Source organism: Takifugu rubripes, chromosome 20, assembly GCF_901000725.2.
Source record: "Takifugu rubripes chromosome 20, fTakRub1.2, whole genome shotgun sequence".
Classification (NCBI taxonomy): Eukaryota; Metazoa; Chordata; class Actinopteri; order Tetraodontiformes; family Tetraodontidae; genus Takifugu; species Takifugu rubripes.
The window spans coordinates 17,200,909-17,210,908 of NC_042304.1; the positions used below are offsets into that span (position 1 = coordinate 17,200,909).

Here is a 10,000-nt window from a genome sequence, read left to right on the forward strand (position 1 = left end):
GCGTGGAGACGGGCAGCCTCCAGAAACATTCCTCCTCCTCCAGGAAGCTGGGCCGGCAGGAAGGGGACGGCGCCCTGGGCTCGCTCGGCCTCGGCGCCGGGACGAGCAAACTGAAGGACAAGCTGTCGGCCATCAGGCAGGACCGGGCCGAGCGGCGGGAGTCCCTGCAGAAGCAGGACGCCATCCACGAGGTGGACTCCTCCGAGGACGAGACGGACGAGGGCTCCGAGGACAGCCAGGACGGGCGGCGGGGGGCCGCCTTCACCCCCCCGCCTCTGCTCCGGCCCACCACCGTGAGGACGGGCCCCGGGGGGACGCTGCCGTCCCTTTGTCTCTCGCCCTGCACGTCCCACGCCACCTTCTCCCACACCGGCCCCGCCTACCTCGCTGGGCCCAAACCTGCGTCCACCGAGGAGGACGCCGGGAAGGACCCGGGGGCCCCCCGCCCCCCCCCAGCGGCCCCCTCCCTTCGCTACTCCCGGCAGTGCGTTCATCTCGGTCAGCAAAGACTCGTCCCTGAGGACGTCCAAGGCCACGTGCACAGAGGACAGCACCAGTGTCCCCAGTACAGCCTCGGACCCCCCCACCGGTTCTGCTGACTCCAGGACCCCCGGTGGTCCGGGGACCTCTCGGAGCTCCTGTTCCTCTCCTGGCGTCTCCAAGGAGAAGAAGGAGGCCGACAACCGGCGGTTGTGTGCGGCCGCCGCCGCCCTCACGGCCTCCGGCCCCGGAGCCACCGCCGGCTCCCCGGGTCCACCCGGAGAGGGCGGCACGGACAGGACCGGGTCCCAGATCACAGCTGGTAGCAGGAGTGTTCTGGGCCCGCTCAGACTCCCCGCAGCCCCGGACCAGGAGGCTCCAGGCCAGAAACCTTCTGGAGGCTCCTCAGAAACACCTGCAGGACCGAGTCCAGCACCCAGCCGGGGCCCCGGGGCCCCCCCACCGCCTGAGCCCAAACACAAGCGCTCCGGCGCCGTGACCACTGTCCTCGCCGCCGCCGCCGCCGCCGCCGCGTCCTCGCAGCAGGACCGAGCAGAGAGCAAGAAAACGTAGCAGCAGAGAAGGTTCAGATCAGACCGTCAGCCCAGGAACCAGGAACCAGGAACCAGGAACCACCACCACCATCATCATCATCATCATCATCATCATCATCACTGATCCAGGCTCAGTTCAGAGCAGAAGTCCCTCCCAGATGTTCTCCCAGATGTTCTCCCAGATGTTCTCCCAGATGTTAGCACGTAGCCTCGTCATTTTAGAATCTGGCCACCGTCTCTTCCTGGACGCCCGTTGGAGGCTGGAGACACAGACGCTCCACAGAGAACCTGACGACCTCAGGGTCGTCCGACGGTCTGAAAGGGGAACTGGGCGAAAGTCGTCGTTTTCCCATCATCGCAGGAAGGAACGTTGCTTCCCTTGTAGCGTCGCCATGGAAACGGCTGAATCTGAAGTTGGTCTGAAGGACTTTCCCACTTCAGGAGTTGTTCCGGGTGGGTGCGGCTAACGTTAGCTCTGACCGTCGCCGGTCATGTGACCTCAGAGCAGACGTTGTTTACATGTTTGTGTTTTTCCTGTCGTCATGTGTGAACGTCTGCAGACAGGAAGTCTCTCAGCTGACTCGCCAGAATAAAGCGTCATTTTACCGTCGGCACATAAAATAATCTGGATAAAAAAGCTTTTAGTTTGGGACAAAAACTTCCTGAGAAGGAAAATTACATGTGTGTGTGTGTGTGTGTGTGTGTGTGTGTGTGTGTGTGTGTGTGTGTGTGTGTGTGTGTGTGTGTGTGTGTGTGCGCGCGCGCGCCCTCCCCTAAAGAGTCGTTCAAGGTTAAAATACACAGACACACACAAACAGACAGAGACACACACAAACAGACACACACAGACAGACAGAGACACACACAAACAGACAGACAGAGACACACACAAACAGACACACACAGACAGACAGAGACACACACGGACAGACAGAGACACACACAAACAGACACACACAGACAGACAGACACACACAAACAGACACACACAGACAGACAGAGACACACACAAACAGACACACACAGACAGACAGACACACACAAACAGACACACACAGACAGACAGACACACACACACAAACAGACACACACAGACAGACAGAGACACACACAAACAGACAGACAGACACACACAGACAGACAGACACACACACACAAACAGACACACACAGACAGACAGAGACACACACAGACAGACAGACACACACAAACAGACAGACAGACACACACAGACAGACAGACAGACACACACAGACAGACAGACAGACACACACATCAGTGCAATATTATTTTTAATGTGGTAAAAGCATGTTGTTGTCGATCGTACTTTACAACAATAATAAAGTTTTTTATTGACATGTTCTCGTGTTTCCTGATGTTGGAAAATATTTTTATTGATCCTGGGGGGGTGCAGGTGATGAATTACCCATAATGCCTCAGTGTTACACAGATCCACACAGAACTTTTATGTTGGATTTTTAAAATTGCTAAATCTATTTTAACACATAGATTTTAACACAGTTGTGAAGTTTTAAGACATTTCTGAACTTTTAAAGTAGTTTTCAGTCAATTATTTTTGGTTTTCGAACAGTTTCAGTTGTGACCTGTGGGGGCGCTGTTGTCTCCTGAAAGCCTGAAACAACTGAAAGCGCCGCCTGCTGGACACCGGTGGAACCTCAGGCTGGTTCAGCGAGCAGTGATCCAGCAGGTAAATTCAGGTGTGGTCACGTGATGAAGTGATTCTTCTTCTATGGATCTCTGATCCTTGAATTAATCAGATTAAATCTGAAGATCTTCATATCAGCATCAGAGGCCACTAGGCCACGCCCCCTTGGTTTGGTGGTTCTTGATTTCGGCTCCTTCGGAGACACAAACATCCCAAAGTTGACTTGTGTCGGGTGTTCAAAGATCTGGATCTCCTGGTTCTGTCAGAAACCAGAGCAGAGTCCAGACGTTCCCTCAGAACCCCCGAGTCCGTCCTGCCTCCAGGTTCTGAGTCGTTTCTCTGGGAACATTTGATTCAAACTAATGTTAAATGATTTTGTTAAATGTTTATGTTTATGTTTGGGTGTTTTCTGGGCGGGACCCTCCAGCAGATGGCGCTCTCAGCCCTGTCATGGTCACCATGGTGACGAGTCCAGACACACAATCACGTGTCGTCGTGGAGACAACGACTGCAGGTGTCAGACCTGAGTCAGCAATTTGTTTTAAACCTGGTGGAGAACGTTGAACTCACAACACGGAACTCACAACACGGAACACACAACATAGAACTCACAACGTAGAACTCACAACACGGAACTCACAACATAGAACTCACAACATAGAACTCACAACATAGAACTCACAACACAGAACTCACAACACGGAACACACAACATAGAACTCACAACGTAGAACTCACAACACAGAACTCACAACACAGAACACACAACACGGTGTAGTGTGTAGTTTTTTGCTTCAGTGTGTAGTTTTGTTGTCCATTGTGTAGTTGTGTGTTTCCGTTTATAAATGCTAATACAGCATTAGCATGCTAATATGAGTTTGTCCCTCCATTCCCATTTTTTGGTGACCTTTGACCTCTGGGGCCTGACTCGTCTTGTTTGTGGCTGTGCGGCATCAGTGGTTGCCGTGGCAACCAGCTGCTTCATTATTCTGTGTGACTCCTCCTCCTTTGGGGGCTCAGGGGGCAGATGGAGGTGAAAGGACCCTGAAAATGGTTTGGATGTTTCCCGTCTGTGAAGCGGCTAAAAACAGCAACATTTAGGAACCTTTAAACTCGTCACATGTTCATTAAATCTCAGGAGAAGCTCAATATTTACAACAGGAAGTACCAAAATAAAAGTTTATTAAAGCCAACATATGGGGAAGTGAACATTTTTATAACTGTCGTCCTCGTTGATTCTTCCGTTTTTTTCTTCACTCGTGTGATCGTATCCTAGCAACAGCGAGGGCGCCCCCTATTGGCTGAGAGCCACGGCAACGTGAGGCTGAGAAGCTGCTTCCTGTTTTCCCTCATTGATTTAAAGTCGCAGCATCTTTTGGACATTTTCAGTCTCGTGGGGCCCCCCAGAGACAGGGCCCCCCCCCCAGCCACAGCCCCCCCCCCCCCCAGGGACACAGCCCCCCCCCAGACACAGGGCCCCCCCCCAGACACAGCCCCCCCCCCCAGGGACACAGGGGCCCCGTCACCAAATCCCCCATAATATGTTCTGTTTTGAGGCCAACATCACGATGGTCTCTGTAAAAAGGTTCCCGTCCCTCCATGGGCTGAACTGAGCTCGTTATTTGATTCCATAAATGAATTTTGTTTTTTCCCGTTACAGGAATTTCAGCCCATTTCACATTTACTTTAAAATTAACATTTAACTATTTTAGATGTTTCTAGAAAGACAAATGAACTATAATTATGTTAAAAGTGACCCAGAAGTCACCCAGCGTGTGTGTGTGTGTGTGTGTGTGTGTGTGACCAGCTGCTCCAGGTTCTGAACTATCAGAACTCTTGCTTTGGTCCAGAACCAGAACCAACTGTGACAGTAAAGAAGTTGTTTTATTTTTGGAAAAACCTCATGTGAAAGTTAAATGTGTTAAATGTGTTTTAGTCCTGATTTTAACATGTTTTAACATAAAAACTCTCTTCTGTCCCCAAATGAGGTCAAAGATGACAAAAGTTTGTATTTGATCAAAATATTCTTTATTTCACCTGAAGATGAAGCAAAGTTCGGCCTCCAAACAAACGAAAATTTACAACAAACCAAAGAAAAAGTGCCGAGTGGGCAAAAGGGACCTGCAGCGGGTCGGGCCGGGCCGGGCCCTCCGGCTGCTCCGGGCCGGGCCGGGCCGGGCCGGGCCCCCCGGCTGCTCTGGGCCGGGCCGGGCCGGGCTGCTCCGGGCCGGGCCCCCCGGCTGCACCGGGCCGGGCCGGGCCGGGCCCCCCGGCTGCTCCGGGCCGGGCCGGGCCCTCCGGCTGCTCCCTGACCACCAGCAACACACCTGCCATCACTCCTGAGCAACACAACACAACACAACCAGTCGGCTGTTGCTCAGGTTCACAGCAACAAGAGACAAACTGGATTCTGCCGGAATCACCGATCAATAAAATCTGAAATATCAAAGTCAGAAACACCAGAAAGACGCAACAGTTGTTATTTTCAGACAACTTTTTTAAACTTTTCTTCTTTTATACACAAAAACAACAGTCAAGAGTAGCAAACCTGCATGCTGGACGCATAAAGGAGGTAAAAGGGCGTGTGTGTGTGTGTGTGAGAGCGTGAGTGTGTGTGTGTGTGTGAGTGAGAGAGAGTGTGTGAGTGTGTGTGAGTGAGAGAGTGTGTGAGTGTGTGTGAGTGAGAGAGAGTGTGTGTGTGTGTGTGTGAGCGTGAGTGTGTGTGTGAGAGCGTGAGTGTGTGAGTGTGTGTGAGTGAGAGAGTGTGTGTGTGTGAGAGAGTGTGTGTGTGTGTGTGTGTGAGAGAGAGAGAGTGTGTGTGTGTGTGTGTGTGTGTGAGTGAGAGAGAGTGTGTGAGAGCGTGAGTGTGTGTGAGTGAGAGAGTGTGTGAGTGAGAGTGTGTGAGTGAGAGAGTGTGTGTGTGAGAGAGCGTGAGTGTGTGTGAGTGAGAGAGAGTGTGTGAGAGCGTGAGTGTGTGTGTGAGTGAGAGAGAGTGTGTGAGTGAGAGAGAGTGTGTGAGAGCGTGAGTGTGTGTGTGTGTGTGAGTGAGAGAGAGTGTGTGAGTGAGAGCGTGAGTGTGTGAGTGTGTGTGAATGAGTGAGTGTGTGTGTGTGTGAGTGTTCATTTACATTTTCAAACCCCGCCCGTCTCCCTGGCCGGGGGCGTGTCCCCTACACGGAGGTGTGCTGGTTCTGGGCTCCGATCAGGGACCAGGACCAGGACCAGGACCCGACCAAACCAGCCTGCAAATAAAACTCTGCAGAGCGGCTGCCGGCCCAAAGTACCGCAGTATCTGTCCTGTACAAAGTTCTGTGGTACGAGAGTCCGGTTCTGAAGAACAGGTGAAGCCCCGCCCACTGACACACCTGCACCGGGAGGAGGTGGGAACACCTGAGGAAGGGTGGCGGCCTCACCAACAGAAAGGGAATATTGCGCGGCGACGGGCCAGAATCCAGAACTCTGAGGTCTTTAGATCATCTCAACCCGTTTTCTTAGTTTTGTCCCTGCTGAGTTTCCATAGTCACCTAAAAACAGCAATAACGTTTTGGATCTTATGGACTTAAACGGTTTATTTGGAATCGGACCCCACTGCCATTTGGACCCAGAACCACGGAACCGTTAGCTCATCTCCATGGACACATGTGCAAATATACAAAAGTACCGTGAACAGTGACGCCTGGACTTTTGGTAGCTTCATTATGTTCTTGTAAATCCCTAAGAAGAACCGGTTCACCGCTGTTAAACTGAGCCGTTCCACCAGAACCTCCTGAGGCGGGCTGCTTCAGAACCGCGTCCAGCCAGCAGAGCATCTGAGACCCAACATGGAACAAGAACCAACTGGAATCTTTGGTCTAAATGCATCAGGGAGCAGAAAAATAAAGAGGACATGAACCTTCTGATACATAAACATCTGAGCAGGACACACGCGTGTGTGACGTCACGTATGTGTGACATCACACGTCATCACGTGATGACGCGTGTGTGTGACATCACACGTCATCACGTGACGTCACGCGTGTGTGACGTCACGCGTGTGTGACGTCACGCGTGTGTGACATCACACGTCATCACGTGACGTCACACACGCGTGACGTCACACACGCGTGACGTCACACACGCGTGACGTCACACACGCGTGACGTCACGTGATGACGCGTGTGTGACATCACGCGTGTGCATGACATCACGTGTCTGGTAGATGAGGTGTGCAATTCCAGAGCAGCCCTCCAGGGGGCGTCTGAAGATAAAGTCTCTGAGAAGCAGCTCCGACTGCCTGGAGCCAACATTAAACATCTGTCCAGAACATCTGGACGGAGCCACAGACGTGTTTCACAGAACGACATTCAACACTTCAAGTAGTCCAACGTTTGGGAATTCCCAGCTCAAAGTCTGTGCAGATACGGAGGTGGAAGCGGGAAGAGTGGAGGAGAAGCTTCCTGCTGATCATCAGAACACCGTTCCTGCTCAGTGGATCCCAGGGATCCACCTGGATCTCCTCCCCCGCTCATAGAACAGCCAGGCTCCGCCCCCTTCAGCAGCGGTCCACATCTCGTGCTACATCGTTACTGCAGAACTCCGGGAAGGAGTGTGGATGTCCGAGGTGGGGACAAAAGGGAATGTTGTGGTCTGAGTAGGTAGCAGCGCGTCCCACCTGGAGCTCCTCCTTCACTCCTGAGGCTCCTCCCTCACTCCTGAAGCTCCTCCCTCACTCCTGAAGCTCCTCCCTCACCCCTGAAGCTCCTCCTTCACCCCTGAAGCTCCTCCCTCACTCCTGAAGCTCCTCCTTCACCCCTGAAGCTCCTCCTTCACCCCTGAAGCTCCTCCCTCACTCCTGAAGCTCCTCCCTCACCCCTGAAGCTCCTCCCTCACCCCTGAAGCTCCTCCCTCACCCCTGAAGCTCCTCCCTCACTCCTGAAGCCCCTCCCTCACTCCTGAAGCTCCTCCCTCACTCCTGAAGCTCCTCCCTCACTCCTGAAGCTCCTCCCTCTCTCACCTGCTTCACTTCACATTCACAAACATTGAAAAGGTCCTTGTGCAAATCCAGCAGTCTGAGGAAGAACGGTCCTCCTAAAAATAGAAAACTCCGCTGGCTGAAGTGTGTTGTAGCAAGTGTTTACATTTACGCTTCGCCAACATTCCCACCCCCTAAAAGGGGCGTGTCTTTTAAACGGCGTGGTGGGGGCGTGGCGGTTCATCTGCGTCCGGGGGGCATCTGTGCGTAGACGGGGTACGAGAGGCGCACGTTGAGCGAGTCGTTGTGCTGCACCAGCGAGGCCTGCTGGTAGTGGAGCACCAGCTCCTTCAGGCTGCTGTACAGGTTGAACGGCTCGGCGAACCCGAAGCCCCGCGGCGTGCTGAGGACCACGCAGTGCTTCACCTCCCCCTCCACACTGAGGACACAGACGAACAGCCTCAGATTAACCTCAGAACCAGCTCACACCACAATACTAACACAGTCACCTGATTCCAACCCAGTCACCTGATTCGAAACCAGTCACCTGATTCCAACCTTGACCCAGTCACATGATTCTAATCCAGTCGCCTGATTCCAACCCAGTCGCCTGATTCCAGTCACCTGATTCCAACCCGGTCACCTGATTCTAACCCAGTCCCCTGATTCCAGTCACCTGATTCCAACCCGGTCACCTGATTCCAACCCAGTCACCTGATTCCAACCCGGTCGCCTGATTCCAACCCAGTCACCTGATTCCAACCCAGTCACCTGATTCCAACCTTGACCCAGTCGCCTGATTCTAATCCAGTCGCCTGATTCTAACCCAGTCGCCTGATTCCAACCCAGTCGCCTGATTCCAACCCAGTCACCTGATTCCAACCCGGTCACCTGATTCCAACCCAGTCACCTGATTCCAACCCGGTCACCTGATTCCAACCTTGACTCAGTCACATGATTTCAACCCAGTCACATGATTCCAACCCGGTCACCTGATTCCAACCCGGTCACCTGATTCCAGTCACCTGATTCCAACCCAGTCGCCTGATTCCAACCCAGTCACCTGATTCCAACCTTGACCCAGTCACATGATTCCAACCCAGTCACCTGATTCCAACCCGGTCACCTGATTCCAACCTTGACCCAGTCACATGATTCCAACCCGGTCACCTGATTCCAACCCAGTCGCCTGATTCCAGTCACCTGATTCCAACCCGGTCACCTGATTCTAACCCAGTCCCCTGATTCCAGTCACCTGATTCCAACCCAGTCACCTGATTCCAGTCACCTTATTCCAACCCGGTCACCTGATTCCAACCTTGACCCAGTCACCTGATTCCAACCCGGTCACCTGATTCCAACCCAGTCACCTGATTCCAACCCAGTCACCTGATTCCAACCCGGTCACCTGATTCCAACCTTGACCCAGTGACATGATTCCAACCCGGTCACCTGATTCCAGTCACCTGATTCCAACCCGGTCACCTGATTCCAGTCACCTGATTCCAACCCGGTCACCTGATTCCAACCCAGTCACCTGATTCCAACCCGGTCACCTGATTCCAACCCGGTCACCTGATTCCAACCTTGACCCAGTCACATGATTCCAACCCGGTCACCTGATTCCAGTCACCTGATTCCAACCCGGTCACCTGATTCCAACCCGGTCACCTGATTCCAACCCGGTCACCTGATTCCAACCCGGTCACCTGATTTCAGTCACCTGATTCCAACCCAGTCACCTGATTTCAGTCACCTGATTCCAACCTTGACCCAGTCACATGATTCCAACCCGGTCACCTGATTCCAACCCGGTCACCTGATTTCAGTCACCTGATTCCAACCCGGTCACCTGATTCCAGTCACCTGATTCCAACCCTGTATCTGGACCTCCTACTCACACCACAGAGCAGGCGTAGCAACTCTTCTTGCTGCTCTCTCGGATGAGGAACGCTCCGTCTGGTTTCCCCTGCAGCAGCTCCTCGGCCTGCGTCCTGTTCAGGTCTCCTACGAACCAGCTCTTCTCATCGTGATGGGGCAGGTTCTCCTCCTGGCTCAGGCAGGAGCCTCTGCAGAGGACAGAGAGGAGCTGAGTAGAGGGGAGGGGAGGGGAGCCTTCCTCAGGACGGGCGGAGCATGAACTCACTCGTCGGGGTTCTCGTTCTTGATCCCCAACCAGTCGTTGATGCGTTTCTGACGAACTCCTTTGTGGTTGAGCCACCTACAGACAGGAGGGTGGATTCAGGGACGCTCTCAAAACACCTGTGACATCAGCGGAAACGGGCCGACTACTCACACCAGGTGCTGGTCCCTGATCTTGCGGAGCTGTATGAGGTCGGGTTTCAGGCT

The 10,000-nt window shown here is 53.4% G+C and overlaps 2 protein-coding genes across 10 annotated transcripts in view; one reads left to right on the plus strand and one right to left on the minus strand.

Moving 5' to 3' along the window:
• Nucleotides 1-1,778, plus strand: part of mast2 (microtubule associated serine/threonine kinase 2) — a 48,980-nt gene extending 47,202 nt beyond the window's left edge. For 6 of the 8 annotated variants that reach the window (XM_029828084.1, XM_029828083.1, XM_029828082.1 and 3 more), the window contains one exon: nt 1-1,778. This exon is cut by the window's left edge and continues 37 nt beyond it. In XM_029828084.1, coding sequence (XP_029683944.1) covers nt 1-599 — 599 coding nt within the window. In that variant the 3' untranslated portion in view covers nt 600-1,778. The other 2 variants (XM_029828080.1, XM_029828081.1) reach the window with 1 other exon arrangement.
• A 5,813-nt stretch (nt 1,779-7,591) lies between these two features.
• pik3r3b (phosphoinositide-3-kinase, regulatory subunit 3b (gamma)) overlaps nt 7,592-10,000 on the minus strand; it is a 9,338-nt gene continuing 6,929 nt past the window's right edge. For both annotated transcript variants that reach the window (XM_029828103.1, XM_029828104.1), the window contains exons 6-9: nt 9,948-10,000; nt 9,798-9,872; nt 9,553-9,720; nt 7,592-8,090 (exon numbers count right to left, since the gene is read on the minus strand). The exon at nt 9,948-10,000 is cut by the window's right edge and continues 267 nt beyond it. In XM_029828103.1, coding sequence (XP_029683963.1) covers nt 7,892-8,090; nt 9,553-9,720; nt 9,798-9,872; nt 9,948-10,000 — 495 coding nt within the window. In that variant the 3' untranslated portion in view covers nt 7,592-7,891. The remainder of the gene's footprint in view (nt 8,091-9,552; nt 9,721-9,797; nt 9,873-9,947) is intronic.